This window comes from Oncorhynchus tshawytscha, linkage group LG12 (genome assembly GCF_018296145.1).
Source record: "Oncorhynchus tshawytscha isolate Ot180627B linkage group LG12, Otsh_v2.0, whole genome shotgun sequence".
NCBI classification, from domain to species: Eukaryota; Metazoa; Chordata; class Actinopteri; order Salmoniformes; family Salmonidae; genus Oncorhynchus; species Oncorhynchus tshawytscha.
Genome location: NC_056440.1, coordinates 22,269,193 through 22,294,692, shown reverse-complemented (window position 1 = coordinate 22,294,692; position 25,500 = coordinate 22,269,193). Strand labels below are relative to the sequence as shown.

The window sequence follows — 25,500 nt, the reverse complement described above, 5'->3', positions numbered from 1 at the left end:
TGTCTCATATTTAACTCAAATTCACCTGTGTTCCTTGCAGGTGACCGACCCAACATTGTTGATACATACTTGAATCTTCCCCTTCAAGCACAGATACACTTGACAAAAGTGATTGTTGTTAATTCTTCCTTTAGATTACTGACACTTTTGTTTTTTATTTTTGCTGTCTGATGGATATTTCACCAAGGGCTCGATTCAATCCGTAGCACTGAAGTTTGATTTGAGTCCCAAGTCACCTCACCTGAACAATATGAACTATTGCAGATTACTTGTTGCTGTATGTCTTGCTTATCATAATCAGATGTAGTATTTTGTAACATTTGTTATATGAATAGAAAAAGAAATGTAGACAGTGTATTGGAAATACTGTTAATGTACATGCTTAATTATTTTTGTTGAAATGAAATATGCCACTTGATGACAGAATTAGAATAAAGAAATGTTTGTCAAGCCTATGCATTCACTAGATTGACGTTGAACATTTCAGTGACACAGATTGAAATGTTTCTATTTGTTCAATGAGATTTCAGTTATATCTGGTGGAATGTATTAGAATGCATTTCACTTGTAACCACATCACAGTTACATCACTTAAATGGTTGGTGAATAAGTATCAATTACCGCAAAAAAGTAATCAATCAAATGTATTTATAAAGCCCTTTTTACATCAGCCGATGTCAAAGTGCTGTACAGAAACCCAGTCTAAAACCCCAAACATCAAGCAATGCAGATGTGGAAGCACAATAGTTAGGAAAAACTCCCTAGAAAGGCAGGAACCTAGGAAGAAACCTAGAGGAACCAGGCTCTGAGGGGTGGCCAGTCCTCTTCTGGCTGTGCCAGGTGGAGATTATAACAGTACATGGCCAACATGAAAGCGTTAGTATATCTTACTGGATTGTGTATAAACATTTTAATCCAGACCATTTTGCAAGGCAGACAGCATTGGTTTTCCATACCAAACTGACTGATGCACATAGGAATTCCTCTCTAGGGCTGGCACAATTACCGTGTAACAACGTAACCAACGGTAATGGATGAAGACCGTCATGAAAATAAAACTGTCATAGCTGTTTAAAAAAGTGTGGAACGAACAATTTACTGAAGACGGGACAGCCAGCCATTTGTGCGGTTCAGTCCGTTTCTGCTGTAATTGACTCTACAACGTGACAACTTTGTTGCTCTTTGCTGAAACAAGCAAGGTGTTGTAGCAAACAAGTCTGATTGCCAAGGCAATGCCCTCTTCCTGCAGCAGCAGCACATGCAGTCAGGAGTCAAGGATAGGAGAAAATCTCCAGATTTTTCTCAAATTCAACAAAAAAATTCAGTGACCACGGTCATTTGGCTGACCAATAACTTTCATCCAAAAATCCATGACCGTCACAGCCCTCCCTATTCCTCACTCAACATAAAATAGCAAAGACAGACAAAATGGTCTTTGAGAGCTTTTATTGGAAGGAGGAAACATCTTAAACCATTTTGAGTGGAAATGAAAAGCAACATTCCATCCATGTACATGTATTTACAGATGCACTGGCACTTCGATGCAGGGTCAATGCAGTTAGTGGGGACAGGTTAGGACGGTGGGCACACCTAATACCGCATCAATAAACTCTTCCACTATACCTTGTCTACATGCTTGTTTCACTTTGAGGGAATGTATTATGGCCTAAAAACAAACTTGAGCCACCGGGAAGGAGACCTGAGCCAGAACATAGATTGACGAGCCTACGCTTAATTCTGATAACCCGTTGTCTTTCATTTTGATTTGATCAGTCAACAAAATGAAGCTGAATTATGCAAATGAGAATATGCGGTATGAACCTCTGAGCGAGCAGCAGACTAGTTCCCAGAGTACACCTGATTTTACAAAGCTACGGCTGTGTCTCAATGGTCCAAAGTGTCTTCCTCCACTAATTTCCTCTCCTTCACCTGAACCTGGGATGGGCAACTCCAGTCCTCAGGAGCCGGAGTTGTAACCCCCCCCATTCATAGCAAACACAGCTGATTAAATTAATTGCATTCTAAACAGAAGATCATGATTAGTTGATTGAGTCAGGTGTGTTAGCTGGGCAAATTAGGCTCCCAAGGGCTGGAGTTGCCAATCCCTGAACTAAGTGGACAGGTGAAGGCAAATTCCTGCCTGGTAAGCAGCCACCACCTTGCCTGTATTAAGATCAGTAAAGACTAAGGAGAGGATACAGAGGAAGCCTCCATATTGAGATTCGTGCCAAAGACATTACTGCTCCTCACACGTCCTTTTTCCATACTTGTGGCGCTAACAAGCAGTCCTGTTCCATATGAACTAACTTTGCTTCAGAATAACAAAAGACTTACCCAATGTGGGAATTACCAATATCACAAGCCTCATTTCACAGTATGGTAAATTGACACCGATACCTCTTTCATATACAAAGATCCCACAAATGTACCACGACTGCTTATTTTCACCTGCTTTTTGGTATATCTTTAAGGGGTAGGGTATAAAAACAAGGCAAAGTAAAAGCCACCTAAAGACCTAGTCATGATTACTGCATTTTCAGTCCCTGTAACCCAGCATTTCCCAAACTCTGTCCTCAAGGGCCAAAGGGTATACATTTTGTGTTTTGCCCTAACACTAAAACAGCTGATTCAAAGCTTGATGATTAGTTGATTTGAATCAGCCGTGTAGCACTAGTGCAAAAACGTGCACCCCTTGGGGTCCCGAGTTTTGGAAACCCTACTGTACCCAAAATAAGGTATCGGGTCTGTGTGAATGAGGGAGTAGGCGTGTTTCGCACAAGTGAAAGCCGGCTCAAAACAAAAGTGATCTAATTAAGCACGTGGTATAATGAGTAAGATTCTGTGTTCACATGCAAAAGTGATTACTTATCTTCCTTCCCAATGAAATCTAATGTCAAAACAAACATTTTATGGAAAAATATGTTTATGGACGATGCACCATGCTGCCCTGTTGACAACATGACTAAACAACACAGATTACTGTTATATTTGAGAAGGGCGCTCCTGCCTCACCGCTTTTGCCCATTCACGTTACGTGCCATAGACCAGTGCCCTCCAGCAATGCATAATCGGATCCAACCCGTGGTGCTGTTTTTTTGCAGGTAAATTCATTAAACACGTTCATTGTTTAATACCTCCCTAATTTGTCATGCAAACAGCCCCCATGGTTTAACACCCCCCCCTCCCCTCCTCTCTCTCAATTTGAAAGCGGTAAATAAAATGGGCTAATTTACCAAAACAGGTAATACACCACATCTTCTGTCTGAAATGAATGACAGATGAGCAGAACAGACAACTTGGTTTTCCATGATGGAAAAAGCAGAGGGCAGGTGGGGAGGGGCACATTTTAATGAATGGATCATTTTTTTTGCGGCACCAAGGTCTTGTGATCTCGAGGTAAACAAATCATTTAAAAAAACTAAATAAATCAATATGCAAGTGTCCAAATTCAGTTTCTTTAGAGTCTATTGTAGAAAATGACAAGTTGAAGATCAGTAAAGCAAGTTCTTGGTTTCATTTCTTCTCTTCTGCTGCCACTTTCTCATTTTCCTCCTCCCTCTTTTCCTCTGTCTTGGTCTTGTCTTTTACAGATAGTTCCTCCAGTTTCTCTGCCACTTTGTTTGCACTGTCAGTGTTTTCTCCTGCAGAGAACAGAAAGATATTAACTGTGATGTGTCATGGTGGGCCAATGACTGAGCAAACAAGTTGGCCAAGATGAGGCTCCAAACTACATCAAGTGTTGATGGTAACAGTCTTCATCTAAGAGCTTGTTTTGGGGCATTGCGGATGTCCATCATTTGAATGACAGAGTATTCCATCTAGAGTGTTTCACATCTTTTTGTTCCACTGATACATAAGATTAATCTAAACTGGGTAGTGATTAACATGTGACCTTATGAACAATGGTGGTTCTTTGTAATTAACACTGCAGCGAGAACAATTCTAAGTGTGGCAGAACATACCAACACTAGCCTAATAGTGGGCCAAGCGAGTTGTTGAATTATCCATGTTAATTTAGCAGACAAAGTTCCAGGCTGGAGTGAGCGGCAGAGAACAGAGTATTGTCTGCATACTGGTTATGAAAAATAATGTGATAAAAAAATAATTGTACACGAACCTGATCCGTCTTGAGATTTTCGGACTTCCTCCTTGCATTCATCGAACTTCACCTTAAATTTCTGAGCATCTGAATAGGACAGAAGAGTTATTTTAAACCCCATCCACACATTGACAGATCACACTTTTTGCATGGGAAGTCGACCGAATTGTAAAAAGCTAATGCAGTGACAGAAATAGACGTGTTGTCACACTCACTTTCTGCATTGAGGAAACGGATTGCCAGGAGTTCAGGTTTGGGATGCTCATCAGCGAAGTCGGCAAGTGTGTTCCATACCCATGCCCTGTCGCTGCCGGCGTTGGGCTTCAGCTCCATCACAGGGAAAACTGAAAGAGCCGAAAGATGAAAAGGATTTAGGCCACTGACCTATGGAATCACATATCTATACAATGACTTGTTTTGCTTATACCTCACCATCATCTCATACTCAAAATAATTCAGTGGACAGGCAACATCAATGCATGGGTTAATGGACAGGTTTATGTTCGACACAAGACAGCACTGCAGTGATAAATGCTACTGCCTTAGACAAGCGTTCCGTGACTCACTGTTGTGATTGGCACAGATCTTTAAGGTCCGGTCTCGCCTCATCAATAGGCGGATGGTGCCCTTCTCTTTGTGTTTCAGGAGCTTGACGTCGCCTGTGCCGCGCTCCTTCCACTCTGGTGGGTCGTTCTCAGAGGCAAAGCGGTAGAGCTTCGCCCGCCTGAGGGGAGACAATATGGGTAAAATGCTGAGGCTTTGGAGGGAATCCGTAACAATACTTGGATGACAGAGGGCTGGATAGTTGCACTACACTTGAGACAAATCCTAACTTCTACTTAGGGTAACATTTCACTTAGTCTCTATTTGACAGTGCATGCCTAAGGAAAATTTTGATGAATTTACCAATTTGATGTTAGGATTCAGCCATAAATGAATTACAAATTGTGTATAGCTCAATGAGTTAGGCTATTCAAAGCTAAATCTTTCAGCATCAGCTTACATTTTGAACAGTTCCTCCTCGTCCTCCTCTAGTGTCTTCACATCCTGCTCTGGAAGAGACACGATGGGCTCATAATGGGGATCGTGGTTTGATTCTTCTGCATTGTCTGTTGAAGTCTCCTGCTCTTCTGGTGTTTCCTATAAAAAAAATTTTTTTATTTGAAAACATGTTAAGGACAGCATTTGGCATTCAAAATTATCAATTGAGAATAAAAATCCTCCTCAAAAAGTTTCAGTGAGCTTCAGTGGTTCCACTTGGATTGTCATCTCACTTCAAGTTTGTGAAATGTACTTTACAAGTCAGTGTTTCAGACTGTAAAAACAGTAGGCTCCACCAACCAATTGCAGAGGGATGTGAATAGAGGGATTTGAGAGATCAGGCTTTGGAGGTCATCTTTTGTGTGCAATTTGCTGTGGCAACTAAACTTAGTGTCACTGGTGCTGAGCCAAGCACCTCTGCTGCTGGATGACTTTACAAAAGGCCTTGCAAATCCATATGATCTCACACTTACTACAGAACTTGTAATATGGCCTAACATTACATAATCAGAGATAATACTCAGACAAACACTCCTTACAAGAGGAAGAAAGGTGAAGCAGGTGGACAATGTTTTTGTTTCCTGGACAACAAACTTTAGCTAGTTAGTAACATGTGAGCTAGCCAAATTTGCAGTCAGCTACTAAAAAACTAACCTGACAATAATATCAGCATGCCACCTAGAAAGCTTAGCTTCTGCCAAAGGATTTATTTAATAGCTGCCTGAACCAAATGTATGAAAGGGGCGCGTGTGGCTCCATGCTTTCGAGTGTAATGTAACGGCTAGCTTCGACTAAGCTAACAATATGGATCCATATAAGACTATGGGATGTTGCTAGCTACTGTATATAGCTAAACATGGAGCAACACGGGCCCATTTTATACATTTGGTTCAAGCAGCTAATAAATAAATCCTACGGCAGTACTGCAGCTTGCTAACAGTAGATGGCTTGCTGACATTCTTGTCAAGCTAGTGTTTTGGTAGCTGACTGCACATTTGGCTACCTCTCATGTACAAACAGTAACGTTAGTTACTTACAGTACGTTAACGTTAGTTGTCCAGGTAACGTTATTAACAGAAAAGTTACGTTTGTGATTGTCCACCTGCTTCAATCAATCGTTGTCTTTTTTTGCGTTAATGAAGTAATCCGCTTTTATTATACAGCTGTCATAACTTAGATAGCATGTTAGTGTTGTCATCATAGCTAGTTACTTAGCTAAATGGATAAACAAGTACTGATAAAGTTGACGCTAGTTTCTTTCGGCCTGGAGTTAGCCAGCCAGCTAGCTTGCTAACGTTAGCTAGGCCACTGAGAAAGCACTAGACCAGCTAGCACAGCAGTAGGTTAGCTAGCTAGAAATGGAAAAGGTTTGGCTATTGTGTAAATGACACTAGTGGGTACTTGCATTTACCTAGTTCTGTTAAATCAGTGTAAACTCAGGATGAATAAAGCAATATGCTATCTAGCTACTGTAGCTATTGTATTGTCTGAGGAACTGGCTTCTGTTGCCAACTGGCTGGCTAACAGTAGCAATTACTGTACAGTAGGGGTAACAGACAACTCTTAATGCCAAATAGTGTCCAAGTGATACAGACAAATACATATTAGGTTTAAATAATAATTTTGAAAGTAGTGGCGGCACGATTATATACTTGTTCGCTAGCTATATGGCTGGCCAGTTTGCCTTTGGCTAGCTAGTTAACGTTAGCTAGCTTTGGACCAGGTATAAAGAAGGGCGGCAAAAGTATTGAGTTGCACACTTTTGACACATACAACAAAAGGCATAACTGATTGACTACTATCTGGAAAAAAAATTCTGAGGCCGATTAACACTTTTTTATCCCCAATATTCATGTTGTTAAAGGTTGTTAAAAAAAAAAAAAAAAATCCGCATCCCTACCCGGCATTTTTATCTTCCTGGGTACAACCCAGCAATATAAAACTTTGAGAATGTCAACCAAAACATTACAATTGAAATAAAATGTACATTTCATTAAATGCACGATACATACATATGTTAAAAATTCATACCCTCACCTTCGGATCTGCCATATTAATGTAGATGTTTGTAGATTATGGAATTTAGTTTGATTGATTCAAAACCAAAAACTCGCCGTTTCTCTCTTCCTGTTGTAGTTTTCGCGCGCCGAAATGTCCTACTCGAGTTTTCCCCATCCCGGCACCCCTCCACTTTCGACACTATTTTTAAAGGGCTTTACATTGAGCCATAAAATAACTTTTAATCGTATAAAATGCTCTTTACCAAACACAATAATTACGAACATGTTTACACGCGGTGTATTATTGTTTTCTTTATTAAATATGGTTATTTGTTTGCAGTGCACTTCAAAGTATACTCTACGCATTTCCTAACTATGTGAAAGGTTGCTACATATCATCAAAAGTGGCATGTGTGTTTGAAACCTTGGATAAATACGTAGCTAGCTAAAATGTCAACAAAAGTAAAAACCTGACACATTGCGACCAAAGAGTTTTTATAACTAACCCAAGATAGACCAGAGCCTGTCGTTTACAATGGGAGCAAATTAATCACAGTGGGCAGAGCAAACAATGAGGTGGGCAGAGCAAACAATGAGGTGGGCAGAGCCAAGCACGAGCTAGTGAGATCCTATTGGCGCGTTCTAGCATTTATTAGCATATTTCCATTAGGTAACGCCTACTCTGTGAAGTGCGCGTGTGCAATAACTCCCATTGCACTCCTGAAAACGCAATTTTTTGAAACTTTGGCAAAGGGTAAAGTCTACAAAATGCAGTCCACTCTGTTTGTTACATATTGTAGTTTTGATAACAGAAAACTGTATCGAGATCAAATTTGAAAGGGCTTTACTATTTTAACGGCTTTACATTGAGGCATAAAATAATGTATAAACGTATAAAATGAGCAAATTAAATCGATGAGAAAATTTGCATAATGTCGGCAAAAATCAATCCAATTTCGTTCCATCTTCTCCCACTGCCGGTCACTGGGCTTCCTCATTACCATATTTGGTAGTGAGTGGAAACGCCAACCGGATGCTTCACATTTATATATCCGGTGTAATATATGGCTCGGGTTTATCTGTAGCTCTAGCAGCTTCGTCACTTCCTGTGTCGGAACATTTTTTTTTGTTTGTTCTAGATTTATCATTCTACCATAACACAATCAGCAGGAATCATGCAGAATGCATTCAATAAATTGCCAGTGACAATATATAGTGACGTATTTTTTTCTTAACGCCTCATGTCAAAGTTCATATTTTCCACGTGTCCCACAAGATGGCAGCCCGCAGTTTCTTATAGTCAGAAGTGAATTGCCTATAAGCAAATATTATTTGTCAGAGCTGTAAGAGCAAAAGTGAAGGTGATTTTATTGTTTGCTCTTCTGTATAGTAAGTCCTAGGCTAGCCGTTATTTTCAGTGCTAAATTATGCTCGTGCTTTTTGGTAATTTGCTTTGCTCAATCTTAGCCACTTTGCTACACTCATTGTAACTAACTACTCCGTAAGATCTGCATAGCTAAAGAAAGCAGTGCAGAAGTAGTGCATGTCTGATATGTGTATTTTCAAATGTCACTTATAAAATGCAGACTGATAGTCCAGATGAAGCACACTTTTGTTAATGATGTCCACTATCCCCCTCAAACAGAACATGACAGATGTTGGTGACATCCCAGTGGTAGGTTCTCCATCACTGAAAGAGGAGAAGACATCTGACCCCAAAGAAGATGCAGTAGATGGGGTGAAAACAGATGAACCCAAAGCTGAAGGTGGAGGAGAAGAAGCAGCTTCTTCCGACCCTAATAATCTGTACCGCTACGTCCAAGCGGACCTCTTCACCTCTGAGATCTTCAAAGTGGAGATCCAGAACCTTCCCAAATTCATCGGTTTCAACGACTTGAAGAAGTTCCTGGAGAAGCATCGCCTTAACCCGCACAAGATCAAACTGTTCGGGAAGCAGATGTTTGCCTTCGTCACCTTCAAGAACGAAGAGGAGAGGGACAAGGCCATGAAGATGGTGCACGGCATGCAGTGGAAGGGCCGGGTGCTTAGTGTGCGCCTGGCCAAGCCCAAGGCGGACCCTATGCTCAGGAAGAGGGGACGGGATGAGGCCGGGAGTGCCGGGCAGCCCCCCTCCAAGCGGAAGGAGGCAGAGGAGGATGAGGCGCCGCTCAGCATACAGATCGCCAACGTGGTGACGCCCCTGTGGAATGTGCCTTATGAGGAGCAGCTGAGGAGGAAGGAGCAGGAGGTGGAGGGGGTGCTGCAGAGACTGGCCAGGTACAGAGATGTGTATAGGCCCATGCCATGTGTGGCTTCTGGTTCACTTCACAAGAATTACCTCAAGTGGGGCATCGATAGGATTACTGCAGTCTATTGCATTATATCCTGTCTTATTATATCCTGCCATGAAAGACACCACAGAAATGTACTAATGAGATGACTTCATAGTTTATAGATGACTTTAAGGCCTTTATCTGGTCCTTCCTTTGCTCTAATGAACAGAACAATTGGACATCTTTATTTGAGTATGTCTTTAATAACAATTGCCTACAGAGAAGTCTGTTACTCAAACTACACAAAGGAAAACTGACTGTACATCATGTTATTATGTCCTCCCATTTTCTGTTCAGAGAAATAGGCAACACCAACAAAGCGATGCTGCCCTGGCTGTTTGTGCAGAAGGAGAAGTACAAGAGAATGTGTTGCCCTCTGGAAGAAATTCGCCCCTCTCCGTCACAGGTACAATGCAATACTGTAGAAACCTCTCTGAGTGATGCTGTTTTGAGAACCCCAGGATGTTATATTTAAGCAATAAGGCCCGGGGGGGGTGTGGTATATGGCAAATATGTCAGAGCAGATCACTGCACCTGTACATAGCCCATCAGTAATTAGCCCATCCAACTACCTCATCCCCATACTGTATTTATTTATTTATCTTGCTCCTTTGCACCCCAGTATCTCTACTTGTACTTTCATCTTCTGCACATCTACCATTCCAGTGTCCACCATGGCCTATTTATTGCCTTACCTCCCTTATCCTACCTCACTTGCACACACGGTATATAGACTTTTTTCTACTGTATTATTGACTGTATGTTTGTTTATTCCATGTGTAACTCTGTGTTGTTGTATGTGTCATACTGCTTAGCTATATATTGGCCAGGTTGCAGTTGTAAATGAGAACTTGTTCTCAACTAGTCTACCTGGTTAAATAAAGGTCAAAAAAATAATAAAAAATAAATAAATACCACACCAAAGGGCTGTTTATATGTGCAATGCAGAGTGCCTGGATACAGCCCTTAGCTCTGGTATATTGGCCATATACCACAAACCCCTGAGGGGCCTTATTGAGATAATAAACAGGTTACCAACGTAATTAGAACAGTAAACAAGTCGTTTTGCGTCAGCCAATAAGCATCCAGGGCTCGAACAACCTGTTTATAATAGGCCTACATATGGCTGCCTGCCCTGGCAACCTGGGGTGAACGTTTGCTGTCACAGCTTGTACAGGTTTTCTGTGACTACATCAAGAACCTGGAATCTTTATGGCTTTTTTGTTGTGGGGTTGATTTAACTAAGTCCAGATGCACTTTGGCCTTTTGATCATCCTGCTGAAAATGAGTATCTCAGCTACTAGCAAGGCGTTTGACAACCTGGTGTCTTAATGAAATACATACACTGACTGCAGTCCCTGCCTGGGTATGCACATGCTGAACTTTGACCCTAAGCATCCTTTGACCCTAAGCATCCTTTCCCTACACTTATCATGCAGGTTGAATACAGGAACAAGTGTGAGTTTGTCATTGGTATTGGAGCGAATGAAGAGGATAAGACCATAGGCTTCAGACTGGGGAAGTACAAAGGGGGCTCCTGTGCCGTGGTGGGACCCTCAGACAGCATCCATGTCACCACTGAGGCCAAGAGAGTGGTCAGTGAGTTCCAGAAATTCATCAGGTATTAATGTCATCTTACTGAGAGGGAGGCCTCATCTCTGTGCTGCACTGATCCCTCCCTGAATACAGGACTCAATGTCACGTCTCAGTTAAATATTCTGGCCACTGTATCAGATCTGCCCTATATACACTATTTGACCTATATACTGGTTTTAGCATGCAACAAGAAGGAATCCAAGATAATGCTGCACACAGCAATACAATAGCCTGGTGGCCTCAGATCTGTTTCTGCTGAATAGACAACTTTTCTGGTTGTCAACTACACTGCTCAAAAAAATAAAGGGAACACTAAAATAACACATCCTAGATCTGAATGAATGAAATATTCTTATTAAATACTTTTTTCTTTACATAGTTGAATGTGCTGACAACAAAATCACACAAAAATGATGAATGGAAATCAAATTTATCAACCCACGGAGGTCTGGATTTGGAGTCACACTCAAAATTAAAGTGGTGAACCACACTACAGGCTGATCAAACTTTGATGTAATGTCCTTAAAACAAGTCAAAATGAGGCTCAGTAGTGTGTGTGGCCTCCACGTGCCTGTATGACCTCCCTACAACGCCTGGGCATGCTCCTGATGAGGTGGCGGATGGTCTCCGAAGGGATCTCCTCCCAGACCTGGACTAAAGCATCCGCCAACTCCTGGACAGTCTGTGGTGCAACGTGGCGTTGGTGGATGGAGCGAGACATGATGTCCCAGATGTGCTCAATTGGATTCAGGTCTGGGGAACGGGCGGGCCAGTCCATAGCATCAATGCCTTCCTCTTGCAGGAACTGCTGACACACTCCAGCCACATGAGGTCTAGCATTGTCTTGCATTAGGAGGAACCCAGGGCCAACCACACCAGCATATGGTCTCACAAGGGGTCTGAGGATCTCATCTCGGTACCTAATGGCAGTCAGGCTACCTCTGGCGAGCACATGGAGGGCTGTGCGGCCCCCCAAAGAAATGCCACCCCACACCATGACTGACCCACCGCCAAACCGGTCATGCTGGAGGATGTTGCAGGCAGCCGAACGTTCTCCACGGCGTCTCCAGACTGTCACATCTGTCACATGTGCTCAGTGTGAACCTGCTTTCATCTGTGAAGAGCACAGGGCGCCAGTGGCGAATTTGCCAATCTTGGTGTACTCTGGCAAATGCCAAACGTCCTGCACGGTGTTGGGCTGTAAGCACAACCCCCACCTGTGGACGTCGGGCCCTCATACCACCCTCATGGAGTCTGTTTCTGACCGTTTGAGCAGACACATGCACATTTGTAGGGCTCTGGCAGTGCTCCTCCTGCTCCTCCTTGCACAAAGGCAGAGGTAGTGGTCCTGCTGCTGGGTTGTTGCCCTCCTACGGCCTCCTCCACGTCTTCTGATGTACTAGCCTGTCTCCTGGTAGCGCCTCCATGCTCTGGACACTGCTGACAGACACAGCAAACCTTCTTGCCACATCTCACATTGATGTGCCATCCTGGATGAGCTCCACTACCTGAGCCACTTGTGTCGGTTGTAGACTCCGTCTCATGCTACCACTAGAGCGAAAGCACCGCCAGCATTCAAAAGTGACCAAAACATCAGCCAGGAAGCATAGGAACTGAGAAGTGGTCTGTGGTCCCCACCTGCAGAACCACTCCTTTATTGGGGGTGTCTTGCTAAATGCCTATCATTTCCACCTGTTGTCTATTCCATTTGCACAACAGCATGTGAAATTTATTGTCAATCAGTGTTGCTTCCTAAGTGGACAGTTTGATTTCACAGAAGTGTGATTGACTTGGCGTTACATTGTGTTGTTTAAGTGTTCCCTTTATTTTTTTGGAGCAGTGTATATAGTTTCAACAGCTCTAGGACAACCAGGCTAGAAGAATGGGGGTGCTAGATGTAAATAATGTTATTGCCTTCTTTTGACCCATAATTTGTTTATCTACACAGGACAACCCCATACTCAGTGTACAGCCCTGAGACATACGAGGGCCACTGGAAGCAGCTAACAGTGCGGACCACAAGGACCAAGCAGGCCATGGCTATGGTGTTCTTTAACCCACAGGTACAAATAAAACATTCTTCAATGTGGTTAATATTACATTATAAACTGGGTGGTTCAAGCCCTGCATGCTGATTGGCTGAAAGCTGTGATATCAGATCGTATACCACAAGTATGACAACTTTTATTTTAACTGCTCTAATTACGTTGGTAACCAGTTTATAATAGCAATAAGGCGTTGCGTCGTGCAAAAGAACAGCCCTTAACCATGGTATATTGGCCATATACCACATGTTCTCGGGCCTTATTGCTTAAATAAAAAATATAAGCTTGGGCTGTGGTACAGAAATGTACACATTATACGTTCTGATCTAAGAATCACTACATTCATCACTGGATTCTTCAGCTGAACAATATAAGTGTAGTGACTCTCCTTTCAAATCCTGTCATTTATTCTCACCTTTTCTACTTTGCAGAAACTTGAGGAAAAAGAACTAAATGTCCTGAAGAGCTCTATGAAAGAGTATTTCACAGAGGGTGACGGGAAAGAGAGTGGTGTAACTGCTCTGTACTTTGTGTCAGAGGGACAAAGGTAAGATCATTAGAAAAACAACAATTTAATGGTGTGAGAATGCACATGGAAATGTTGTGATTGACAGATAATGTTGTATTCACTAAGGCAATCCCCTAACCCGGAGGACTTGCCGTGTGAGCTGGTAGCTGGAGAGGAGTGTATTCACGAGGAGCTTCTTGGCCTGAAGTTCAGGATATCCCCCCATTCTTTCTTCCAGGTGAGTATCCCATGTCACGTATCGTAGCTGTAGAGTCTTCATCCTATTTACTTACCATCTTCGGTCCATTTGGCATAGTTTTTAAAATTATATTTCATTATATTGAGATAGTGTATGTTGTATTTCCTCCACCATTTTAAGAGCCTCCAAGTTAGTGTCTCTGAGGTACATTACTATGAACTCTGTTCTATAGCTCTAAAATACAGTGGGTATCATAATTATTTTATTGTTTCAAAGTGGGAATAAAAATGATTTGTCATTTTTTTTGTCAACGATCTACACAAAAGACAAATTGTAACTTTTGAAATATTAATGAAAAATAAAACACTTGATTGATTAGATAAGTCTTCACCACCCCTGAGTCAATACATGTTAGAAACACATTTGGCAGCGATTACCGCTGCAAATCTTTTTAAGTCTCTAAGAGCTTTGCATACCTGGATTGTACAATATAAAACGAATTCAAGATGTTGGTGGTCATATCTTGACAGCCATTTTAACTCAAAAAGCTGATATATATATATATATATTTTTTCACCTTTACTTAACCAGGTAGGCAAGTTGAGAACAAGTTCTCATTTACAATTGCGACCTGGCCAAGATAAAGCAAAGCAGTTCGACACATACAACAACACAGAGTTACACATGGAGTAAAACAAACATACAGTCAATAATACAGTAGAAAAATAAGTCTATAAAGAATGTGAGCAAATGAGATAAGGGAGGTAAAGGCAAAAAAAAGGCCATGGTGGCGAAGTAAATACAATATAGCAAGTAAAACACTGGAATGGTAGATTTGCAGTGGAAGAATGTGCAAAGTAGAGATAGAAATAATGGGGTGCAAAGGAGCAAAATAAATAAATAAATACAGTAGGGGGAGAGGTAGTTGTTTGGGCTAAATTATAGATGGGCTATGTACAGGTGCAGTAATCTGTGAGCTGCTCCATTTAAGTAAAAATTTAAGTAAAAACTGTGACTTGGCCTCTCAGGAAAATGTACTGTCTTCCTGGTAAGCAACTCCAGTGTAGATTTGGCCTTGTGTTGTAGGTTGTTGTCCTGCTGAAAGGGGAAATCATCTCCCAGTGTATGGTGTGAAGCAGGTTTTCCTCTAGGATTTTGCCTGTGCTTAAGCTCTATCTCATTTATTTTTATCCTGAAAAACTCACCAATCTTTGCCGATGTCAAGCATACCCATTCCATGATTCAGCTATCACCACGCTTGAAAATAAGGAGGCAATTACTCAGTGATGTGTTGTTGGATTTGCAGTGTTTCTTTTCAGTATTATTTTAGTGCCTTGTTCCATACAGGACGCATGTTTTGTAATATTTTCACTATGTCATTTACAGTGTGTTCAGAACCCTTGACCGTTTCCACATTTTGTTATGTTACAGCCTTATTCTAAAATGGATTAGATAAATAAATACATCCTCCATCTACACAAAATACCCCATAATGACAAAGTGAAAACAGGTTTTTACAAATGTATTACAAATTTAAAAAACTGAAATACCTTATTTACATAAGTATGCTATGAGACTCAAAATTGAGCTCCGGTGCATCCTGTTTTCATTGATCATCCTTGAGATGTTTCTACCACTTGATTGGAGTCCACCTGTGGTAAATTCAATTGATTGGACATTTGGAAAGGAACAGACCTGTCTATGTAAAGGTCCCACAGTTGACAGTTATCATGAGGTCGAAGGAAGACCAAGCCATGAGGTCAAAGGAAGATGGCGCCGACAGTGATGGTCGCCTCGCTTCGAGTCCTTAGGAAACTATGCAGTATTTCGTTTTTTTAAATTTATTACATTGTTACCCCAGGAAATATTATTACATACAGCCGAGAAGAACTATTGGATATAAGAGCAATGTCAACTTACCAACATAACGACCAGGAATACGACTTTCCCAAAGCGGAACCTCTGTTTGGACCACCACCCAGGACAATGGATCTAATCCCAGAAGCCGACCAAAAACAACAGCACCGCAGAAGGGGCAGACGGAGCAGCCCTTTAGCAAGGACTGCTCCCCTCCCCCCTCCTTCTCCATGGCTGACTTGAGTAAAACACTTAAATGTGTTAACCCTCGCAAGGCTGTTGGCCCAGACAGCATCCCTAGCCGCGTTCTCAGAGTATGCACAGACCAGCTGGCTGGTGTGTTTACGGACATATTCAATCACTCCCTATTCCGGTCTGCTGTCCCCACATGCTCAAAGCTGGCCACCATTGTTCCTGTACCCAAGAAGGCAAACTGAACTAAATGACTACTGCCCCGTAGCACTCACTTCTGTCATCATGAAGTGCTTTGAGAGACTAGTCAAGGATCATATCACCTCCACCTTACCTGCCACCCTAGACCCACTTCAGTTTGCATACCACTCCAACAGGTCCACAGACGATGCAATCGCCAGCACACTGCCCTATCCCAAATATAATACCTATGTAAGAATGCTATTCATTGACAAAAGCTCAGCATTCAACACCATAGTACCCTCCAAGCTCATCATCAAGCTGGAGGCCCTGGGTCTCAACCCGTCCTGTGCAATTGGGTCCTGGACTTTCTAACGGGCCGCCCCCAGTTGGTGAAGGTAGGAAACAACATCTGCACTTCGCTGACCCACAAAACCGGGGCCCCACAAGGGTGTGTGCTCAGCCCCCTTCAAACTCCCTGTTCACCCATGACTGCGTAGCCAGTCATCAAGTTTGCAGACAACACAACAGTAGTGGGCTTGATTACCAACAACCACGAGACAGCCTACAGGGAGGAGATGAGGGCACACGGAGTGTGGTGTCAGGAAAACAACCTCTCACTCAATGTCAATAAAACAAAGGAGATGATTGTGGACTTCAGGAAACAGCAGAGCGACCACCCCCCTATCTACATCAAAGGGACAGCAGTGGAGAAGGTGGAACATTTTAAGTTCCTAGGCGTACATATCACAGAAAAACTGAAATGGTCCACCCAAACAGACAGTGTGGTGAAGGCGCAACAGTGTCTCTTCAACCTTAGGAGGCTGAAGAAATTTGGCTTGTCACCCAAAACTCTGATAAACTTTTGCAGATGCACAATTGAGAGCATCCTGTCGGGCTGTATCACAGCCTGGTATGGCAACTGCACCACCCTCAACCTCAAGGCTCTCCAGAGGGTGGTGCGGTCTGCACAATGCATCACCGGGGGCAAAACTACCTGCCCTCCATGGCACCTACAGCACCCGATGTCACAGGAATGCCAAAAAGATCAAGGACAACAACCACCCGAGCCACTACGTCCTCTCACTGTCAACTGCGTTTATTTTCAGCAAACTTAACGTGTAAATATTTGTATGAACATAAGATTCAACAACTGAGACGTAAACCGAACAGGTTCCACAGACATGTGACTAACATAAATGGAAATGTGTCCCTGAAAAAAAGGGGGGGGGGTTAAAAAAAATCAAAAGTAACAGTCAGTATCTGATGTGGCCACCAGCTGCATTAATTACTGCAGTGCATCTCCTCCTCATTGACTGCACCAGATGTGCCAGTTCTTGCTATGAGATGTTACTCCACTCTTCCACCAGGGCACCTGCAAGTTCCCGGACATTTCTGGGGGGAATGGCCCTAGCCCTCACCCTCCGATCCAACAGGTCCCAGACGTGCAATGGAATTGAGATCCGGGTTCTTCGCTGGCCATGGCAGAACAATGCCATTCCTGTCTTGCAGGAAATTACGCAGAGAATGAGCAGTATGGCTGGTGGCATTGTCATGCTGGAGGGTCATGTCAGTCCGATAACGCTGTGACACACCGCCTCAGACCATGATGGACCCTCCACCTCCAAATCAATCCCGCTCCAGAGTACATGCCTCTGTGTAGCGCTCATTCCTTTGACGATTAACGCAAATCCGAACATCGCCCCTGGTGAGACAAAACCACGACTCGTCAGTGAAGAGCACTTTTTGCCAGTCCTGTCTGGTCCAGCGACGGTGGGTTTGTGCCCATAGGTGACGGTGTTGCCAGTGATGTCTGGTGAGGACCTGCCTTACAACAGGCCTACAAGCCCTCAGTCCAGCCTCTCTCAGCCTATTGCGGACAGTCTGAGCACTGATAGAGGGGTTGTGTGTTCCTGGTGTAACTCGGGCAGTTGTTGTTGCCATCCTGTACCAGTCCCGCAGCTGTGATGTTCGGATGTACCGATCCTGTGCAGGTGTTACACGTGGTCTACCACTGCAAAGATGATCAGCTGTCCATCCTGTAGCGCCGTCTTAGGCGTCTCACAGTACGGACATTGCAATTTATTGCCCTGGCCACATCTGCTGTCCTCATGCCTTCTTGCAGCATGCCTAAGGCATGTTCATGCAGATGAGCAGGGACACTGGGCATATTTATTTTAGTGTTTTTCAGAGTCAGTTGAAAGGCCTCTTTAGTGTCCTGAGTTTTCACAACTGTGACCTTAATTGCCTACCATCTGTAAGCTGTTAGTGTCTTAACGACCGTTCCACAGGTGCATGTTCATTAATTGTTTATGGTTCTTTGAACAAGCATGGGAAACTGTGTTTAAACCCTTTACAATGAAGATCTGTGAAGTTATTTTGAAAGACAGGGTCCTGAAAAGGGGACGTTTCTTTTTTTGCCGAGTGTATATATACTGTGTTTTATACCATCCATTGCACCTTGCCTATGCCGCTCAGCCATCTCTCATCCATATATTTATATGTACATATTCATATTCTCATTCACCCCTTTAGATTTGTGTGTATGAGCTAGTTGTTGGGAAATTGTTTGTGCAGTAAGATCTAACAAGTAATCTGTTGGAACTACACTCGCATTAACATCTGCTAACCATGTGTATGTGACCAATAACAGTTGAATTGTCTGTAGAGCTCCGAGACAGGATTGTGTCGAGGCACAGATCTGGGGATGGGTACCCAAACATTTCTGCAGAATTGAAGGTCCCCAAGAACACAGTGGCCCCCATCATTCTTAAATGGAAGTAGTTTGGAACCACCAAAACTCTTCCTAGAGCTGATCACCCGGCCAAACTGAGCAATCGGGGGAGAAGGGCCTTGGTCAGGGAGGTGACCAAGAACCCGATCGTCGCTGACAGTGCTTCAGAGTTCCACTGTGGAAATGGGAGAACCTTCCAGAAGGACAGCCAATACTGCAGCACTCCACCAATCAGGCCTTTATGGTAGAGTGGCCAGATGGAAGCCACTCCTCAGTAAAAGGCACATGACAGCCTGCTTGGAGTTTGCCAAAAGGCACCTAAAGACTCTCAGATCATGAGAAACAAGATTCTCTGGTCTGATTAAACTAAGATTGAACTCTTTGGCCTGAATGCCAAGCGTCATATGTGGAGGAAACCTGGCACCATCCCTTTGGCGAAGTATGGTTGTGGCAGCATCATGCTGTGGGGATGTTTTTCAGTGGCAGGGACTGGGAGACTAGTCAGGATTGAGGGAAAGATGACCGGAAACAAAGTACAGAGAGATCCTTGATGAAAACCTGCTCCAAAGCACTCAGGACCTCAGACTGAGCGAAGGTTCACCTTTCAAAAGGACAACTACCCTAAGCACACAGCCAAGACAATGCAGGAGTGGCTTCCAGCTATAGGCCGAACTTGAACCCAATCAAACATCTCTGGAGAGACCTGAAAATATCTGTGCAGTGACGCTCCCCATCCTACCTGACAGAGCTTGAGAGGATCTGCAGACAAGAATGAAAGAAATTCCCCAAATACAGGTGTGCCAAGCTTGTACCGTCATAACCAAGAAGACTCCAGGCTGTAATCGCTGCCAAAGGTGCTTCCACAAAGTAATGAGTAAAGGGGTATGAATACTTATGTAAATGTGATATTTCAGATAGTAATTCTTTATACATTTTCAAAAATGTCAAACAAATATTTTTTTCTTTGTCATTAGGGGGTATTATGAGGGGGGGGGGTCAATTGAATCAATTTTAGAATAAGGCTGTAACTTAACAAAATGTGGAAAAAGTCAAGGGGTGTGAATACTTTCTGAGTGCACTGTTGGTCATTATTGTAGTCACTACAATGTTGTTGATCCATCCTCAGTTTCTCCCATCATAGCAATTGAACTCCAATGGCCTCATTGTGACATCCTGAGTAGTTTCCTTCCTGTGCTGCAGCTCAGAAGGATGACTATCTTCAATGTTTCTGGGTGGTTTTAATACGTCATCCACAGCATAATTATTAACCTGACCATCAGAGATATTCAATTTTTTTTTTAATTTTATTTTACCTTTATTTAACCAGGTAGGCAAGTTGAGAACAAGTTCTCATTTACAATTGCGACCTGGCCAAGATAAAGCAAAGCAGTTCGACAGATACAACGACACAGAGTTACACATGGAGTAAAACAAACAGTCAATAATACAGTATAAACAAGTCTATATACAATGTGAGCAAATGAGGTGAGAAGGGAGGTAAAGGCAAAAAAGGCCATGGTGGCAAAGTAAATACAATATAGCAAGTAAAACACTGGAATGGTAGTTTTGCAATGGAAGAATGTGCAAAGTAGAAATAAAAATAATGGGGTGCAAAGGAGCAAAATAAATTAATTAATTAAAATTAAATACAGTTGGGAAAGAGGTAGTTGTTTGGGCTAAATTATAGGTGGGCTATGTACAGGTGCAGTAATCTGTGAGCTGCTCTGACAGTTGGTGCTTTAAGCTAGTGAGGGAGATAAGTGTTTCCAGTTTCAGAGATTTTTGTAGTTCGTTCCAGTCATTGGCAGCAGAGAACTGGAAGGAGAGGCGGTCAAAGAAAGAATTGGTTTTGGGGGTGACTAGAGAGATATACCTGCTGGAGCGTGTGCTACAGGTGGGAGATGCTATGGTGACCAGCGAGCTGAGATAAGGGGGGACTTTACCTAGCAGGGTCTTGTAGATGATGGTCTTGTAGATGGAGCCAGTGGGTTTGGCGACGAGTATGAAGCGAGGGCCAGCCAACGAGAGCGTACAGGTCGCAATGGTGGGTAGTATATGGGGCTTTGGTGACAAAACGGATTGCACTGTGATAGACTGCATCCAATTTGTTGAGTAGGGTATTGGAGGCTATTTCGTAAATGACATCGCCAAAGTCGAGGATTGGTAGGATGGTCAGTTTTACAAGGGTATGTTTGGCAGCATGAGTGAAGGATGCTTTGTTGCGAAATAGGAAGCCAATTCTAGATTTAACTTTGGATTGGAGATGTTTGATATGGGTCTGGAAGGAGAGTTTACAGTCTAACCAGACACCTAGGTATTTGTAGTTGTCCACACATTCTATGTCAGAGCTGTCCAGAGTAGTGATGTTGGACAGGCGGTTAGGTGCAGGTAGCGATCGGTTGAAGAGCATGCATTTAGTTTTACTTGTATTTAAGAGCAATTGGAGGCCACGGAAGGAGAGTTGTATGGCATTGAAGCTTGCCTGGAGGGTTGTTAACACAGTCAATGTCTGATTTGTTATTGTTACCCATATTCCAATCACTGCCCTTCTTTTATGAGGTTTTTGAAAAGCTTCCTGGTCTTTGTAGTTGAATCTGTGTTTGAAATGCAATACTTTACTGAGGCACCTTATAGATGTTGTATGTATGGGGGACAGAGGAAGAGGTAGTCATTCTAAAATCATGTAAACCCCTATTTTTTGACATAGTGAGTCCATGTACACTGAACAAAAATATTAAGCAACATGCAACCATTTCAAAGATTGTACTGAGTTACAGTTCATATAAGGAAATCAGTTAATTGAAACAAGTTCATTAGGCCCTAATCTATGGATTTCGCATGACTGGGAATACAGATATACAGTGGGGCAAAAAAGTATTTAGTCAGCCACCAATTGTGCAAGTTCTCCCACTTAAAAAGCTGAGATAGGCCTGTAATTTTCATTGTAGGTACACTTCAACTATGACAGACAAAATGAGAAAAAAAATCCAGAAAATCACATTGTAGGATTTTTTATGAATTTATTTGCAAATTATGGTGGAAAATAAGTATTTGGTCAATAACAAAAGTTTATCTCAATAGCTTGTTATATACCCTTTGTTGGCAATGACGGAGGTCAAACGTTTTCTGTAAGTCTTCACAAGGTTTTCACACACTGTTGCTGGTATTTTGGCCCATTCCTCCATGCAGATCTCCTCTAGAGCAGTGATGTTTTGGGGCTGTTGCTGGGCAACACAGACTTTCAACTCCCTCCAAAGATTTTCTATGGGTTTGAGAGAAATAAGCATTATGTGCATATGGAAAATCTCTGGGATCTTTTATTTCAGCTCATGAAACATGGAACCAACACTTTACATTTTATATTTTTGTTGCAAAGTCACACTTTACTCCTGAAGTAATTTAGGCCTTCCTCAACAAGGGGATGAATACTTATACTACAACTATATTTTAATTATTACAAATGTATTTTCCCTTTTGACATTATTGCATAGTCTATCCATTTACCCACAAAAATCACAATTCTATTTCAATCCCATGTTGTAACACAGTGAAAAAATGCAAGAGGAATGAATACTTATTATACTCACTGTATGTCATTGACCAGGTGAACACAGGGGCAGCTGAGGTGCTGTACTCAGCTGTAGGAGAATGGGCCCAGCTGGACAAGGACAGCACTGTGCTGGACGTATGCTGCGGGACAGGAACTATTGGCATCTCACTGGCTAAGGTACTATAGAGAACAAGAGAGGTGTTCGTTGACTTATAAATAAAGACACATGGCATCCTACATACATAACAAGCAGGGTTGGGGCTCAAGCACATTTCAGTTAAGGAAGTAAACTGAAATGGTATTTAACACAACCCTGATTACAACTGTATGGATCAATCCATCTGGAAATAGATTAGTCCCTTTCTCTGTTGACACTATGAGTCGCACCCTGTGTCCTCCAGAGGGTGAGGAAGGTGATTGGGATAGAGATGTGTCAGGAAGCAGTGAAGGATGCCAAAGTCAACGCAAAGATCAATGGTAAGAGGCTTAATCATATTGGTGCCTGGCATCTACTGCCACTTGATCAATGAGGCCAGAAAGAGTAAAGCCTGACATACAGTACATGTTCAAATCTAATATCTATAATCATACATATGTAACTCTTGAATATTCCCGACCCTCTGCCTAATCAATTCCCAATACATTTGCTCTAGTGCTATGAGAGAGAACCTGACTGTGACTGAAATGTTTCAGGGCTGAGTAATATTGAGTTCCACTGCGGAAAGGCTGAAGACGTGTTCCAGATGGTGCTCAACGCTGTCGTATCCCCCAGCATCACCGCCATCGTGGACCCACCGAGAGCGGGCTTACGTATGTTACAAAATATACTGAATCAGTTTGTCCATGCACTGTATATTTCAATTGAGTGACAGTAATTGACTGTCTACCATCTAGATTCAAAGGTCATTCTGGCAATCAGAAGAGCGGAGCATCTGAAAAGGCTGGTTTATGTGGCATGCAATGCCAAGGCAGCCATGAACAACTTCATAGAGTGAGTATAATACCCTATCCTTTTCATTCTGCACGTGCAGACCAAACATTCAGTATGTCATCTCCATGGGGATTCTTCTGGTTCTAAATTTGATCTGTGTAGTCTGTGCAGGGCTCCCTCCAACCGTGTACGTGGAGCTCCGTTCCGTCCGGTGCGGGCAATGGCTGTGGACCTCTTCCCCCAGACCATGCACTGTGAGATGCTGCTGCTCTTTGAGAGGGTGGATTACAGCTCCAAGAGCAGCAGTGAGAAACCTGAAGAAATGACCCAGGGCACTAGCGAGAAGCCAACCACCACAACTTAATAGCACAACCTTTGACCCTTTGCAGTCTCACTATCTGCTCATTAAGTTAGTTTTCTACTTAATGTTCTACACGTTAATACGTTATATGGATTCTGTAGTTATACTGTACCATTAGGGGCAGGATAACACTGCATTTCAGTTTTATTTTAATACTGCCTTGCTGTGTAATATTGTTTTACAACTTAAATAAAAAGATCCCAGTAAAATCAGCCCTTGTTGATGACTAATACAAGCAGGGGTCAGCCATGACAACTTTATTTGCATAAATGAATTTCACTGAAAGTCAGCGATCCCAAGTCACAGTTACATACTTCATTTTCTAGGCAGCAATATCTAGCAAATAACTTCAAGTGTAAAAAGCATTTTCACACACACTTGGTAAGACAGAACACACAGGGGGAAGCACATTCGTAAAGCAATCTACTCTAACACAGCAGCCTTGTTCCCATATACGATGAAGTGTTAAGGTGCAGTAGACATTCAGGAAAAGCCACACAAACCAAATACTTCACACAACGAATGCACAGCAATTTATATTTTGTTCTAGCAGGTATTGCATCTTTTTTTCCCTTTCATGTATTGTGTGCAGCAACCTACAGTATTCTATAAAAATGCATAAGACTAAGCTTTGGTTCACACTGCTCCTTTAGCTATCAGATTTAATAATGACATGATTGTATTTTGTTAAGAGGTAAAGTGTACCAACTTCATTCCTGTAGATTGCCTTTTGAGGAGAGGATCACAGTTCCACATATCAATGCTTGAAAATGTGATTGATCAGTTATCACAATGTTTGCAAACAAACATACACAAAACCTTAAACAATTCTTATTTAAAATCCATATATGCTAAAGGAAATTCTTTCAAAATATCAATATTACTGTCTTGTCAAATTATTACAAACAGGCTAAACAATAAATGCTGTAACAAGTAAGAGGCTTAGTCTATCCATTTCCCTTTAAGGGGGGACCTGGGCCCTGGGGAGCCCTACACGAAATGGGTGAACTTAGGCAACAGGTAGCCAATTGTTTTCTTATCCGTTTATGGGTCCTTAAAGGGAAAGTCCAAAATCGTTTGGTATTTTTTTTCCATTAGTCCAGTGTTAAAGTCCTTTAATGTTTTGCAGGTTAACAGTCAAGTTAAGATATTGGACTTTCAAGAAGCAAAGTGCCACATTATCATGATGCAAAATGTCTATCACAGCAGCTGAACTGTACCAAATAGTAAGATGGCCTGCATGTTGTATTGTTTTGCTTTAAATAGAGTCCGAAAAACAAAAAAATAGGTCTTCTTAAATATGTAACTACCTTGAATATCTCGATCACTTCTCAATGACTACAGTACTCCAAGCCCTGGTGCCTGTGTTCTGTCTGCAGTGCTAACATGGCAACAGGATCTTAGCTATACGGATCAGCCTTGTTGTCAGCTGTCCATTGATATGTTTCATCCTGTGCTTCCAAAACAAAAAGGCAATTAAAATCATTAGTCCCGCTTAATAGGTCTCGAGATGAATGTCCGTTCCCTAATCAATTCAAAATGAATTTCTCGTACTAAAGACCATGAGCATGTAACAAGTATATGACTGGGGCCACCCGTGTGGGACAGTGGTCTAAGGCACTGCATCGCAGTTGCTAGCTGTGCCACTAGAGATCCTGGTTTGAGTCCAGGCTCTGTCATAGCCGGCCGCGACCGGGAGACCCCAGGGGGCGGCGCACAATTGGCCCTGCGTCGTCCGGGTTAGGGGAGGGTTTGGCTGACAAGGATGTCCTTGTCCCATCGCACTCTAGCGACTCGTGTGGCGTTTCCTCCGACACATTGGTGCGGCTGGCTTCCGGGTTAAGCGGGCATTGTGTCAAGAAGCAGTGCGGCTG

At 42.6% G+C, this 25,500-nt stretch overlaps 2 protein-coding genes across 5 annotated transcripts; one reads left to right on the top strand and one right to left on the bottom strand.

Moving 5' to 3' along the window:
- Positions 1–1,429: 1,429 nt before the first annotated feature.
- On the bottom strand, positions 1,430–7,331 carry LOC112262711 (ran-specific GTPase-activating protein). Of its 2 annotated transcripts, none has more exons than XM_024438427.2 (6): positions 7,178–7,331; positions 5,103–5,239; positions 4,666–4,823; positions 4,315–4,443; positions 4,118–4,186; positions 1,430–3,641 (listed from the first exon to the last, which is right to left on the bottom strand). In XM_024438427.2, exons 1-6 carry the CDS (start codon positions 7,190–7,192, stop codon positions 3,514–3,516), a joined length of 636 nt encoding a protein of 211 aa, XP_024294195.1. In that variant the 5' UTR covers positions 7,193–7,331; the 3' UTR covers positions 1,430–3,513. The 2 variants fall into 2 exon arrangements, with proteins under 2 accessions (XP_024294195.1, XP_024294194.1); XM_024438426.2 differs by having other exon boundaries at positions 7,172–7,311.
- Positions 7,332–8,289: 958 nt separating this feature from the next.
- Positions 8,290–23,838, top strand: trmt2a (tRNA methyltransferase 2 homolog A). Of its 3 annotated transcripts, none has more exons than XM_024438424.2 (12): positions 8,290–8,529; positions 8,786–9,417; positions 9,771–9,879; positions 10,913–11,094; positions 13,018–13,132; positions 13,546–13,661; positions 13,749–13,860; positions 22,389–22,511; positions 22,736–22,811; positions 23,028–23,144; positions 23,229–23,325; positions 23,428–23,838. In XM_024438424.2, the coding sequence occupies exons 2-12, from the start codon at positions 8,789–8,791 to the stop codon at positions 23,627–23,629; spliced, it is 1,878 nt and encodes a 625-aa protein (XP_024294192.1). In that variant the 5' UTR covers positions 8,290–8,529; positions 8,786–8,788; the 3' UTR covers positions 23,630–23,838. The 3 variants fall into 3 exon arrangements, with proteins under 3 accessions (XP_024294192.1, XP_024294193.1, XP_024294191.1); XM_024438425.2 differs by having other exon boundaries at positions 8,290–8,583; XM_024438423.1 differs by having other exon boundaries at positions 8,291–8,501.
- Positions 23,839–25,500: the final 1,662 nt, after the last annotated feature.

Excerpts from the sequence above, each read along its gene's own strand:
- trmt2a (XM_024438424.2), top strand. The coding sequence starts at position 8,789 with ATGACAGATGTTGGTGACATCCCAGTGGTAGGTTCTCCATCACTGAAA. Across the intron at positions 13,662-13,748 it reads TTTGTGTCAGAGGGACAAAG|GCAATCCCCTAACCCGGAGG; the intron begins GTAAGATCATTA and ends GTATTCACTAAG. Across the intron at positions 22,512-22,735 it reads TTGGCATCTCACTGGCTAAG|AGGGTGAGGAAGGTGATTGG; the intron begins GTACTATAGAGA and ends TGTGTCCTCCAG.
- LOC112262711 (XM_024438426.2), bottom strand. The coding sequence starts at position 7,192 with ATGGCAGATCCGAAGGTGAGG. Across the intron at positions 5,240-7,171 it reads TGGCAGATCCGAAGGTGAGG|GAAACACCAGAAGAGCAGGA; the intron begins GTATGAATTTTT and ends TTTTTTTTATAG. Across the intron at positions 4,824-5,102 it reads GAGGAGGAACTGTTCAAAAT|GCGGGCGAAGCTCTACCGCT; the intron begins GTAAGCTGATGC and ends GTCTCCCCTCAG.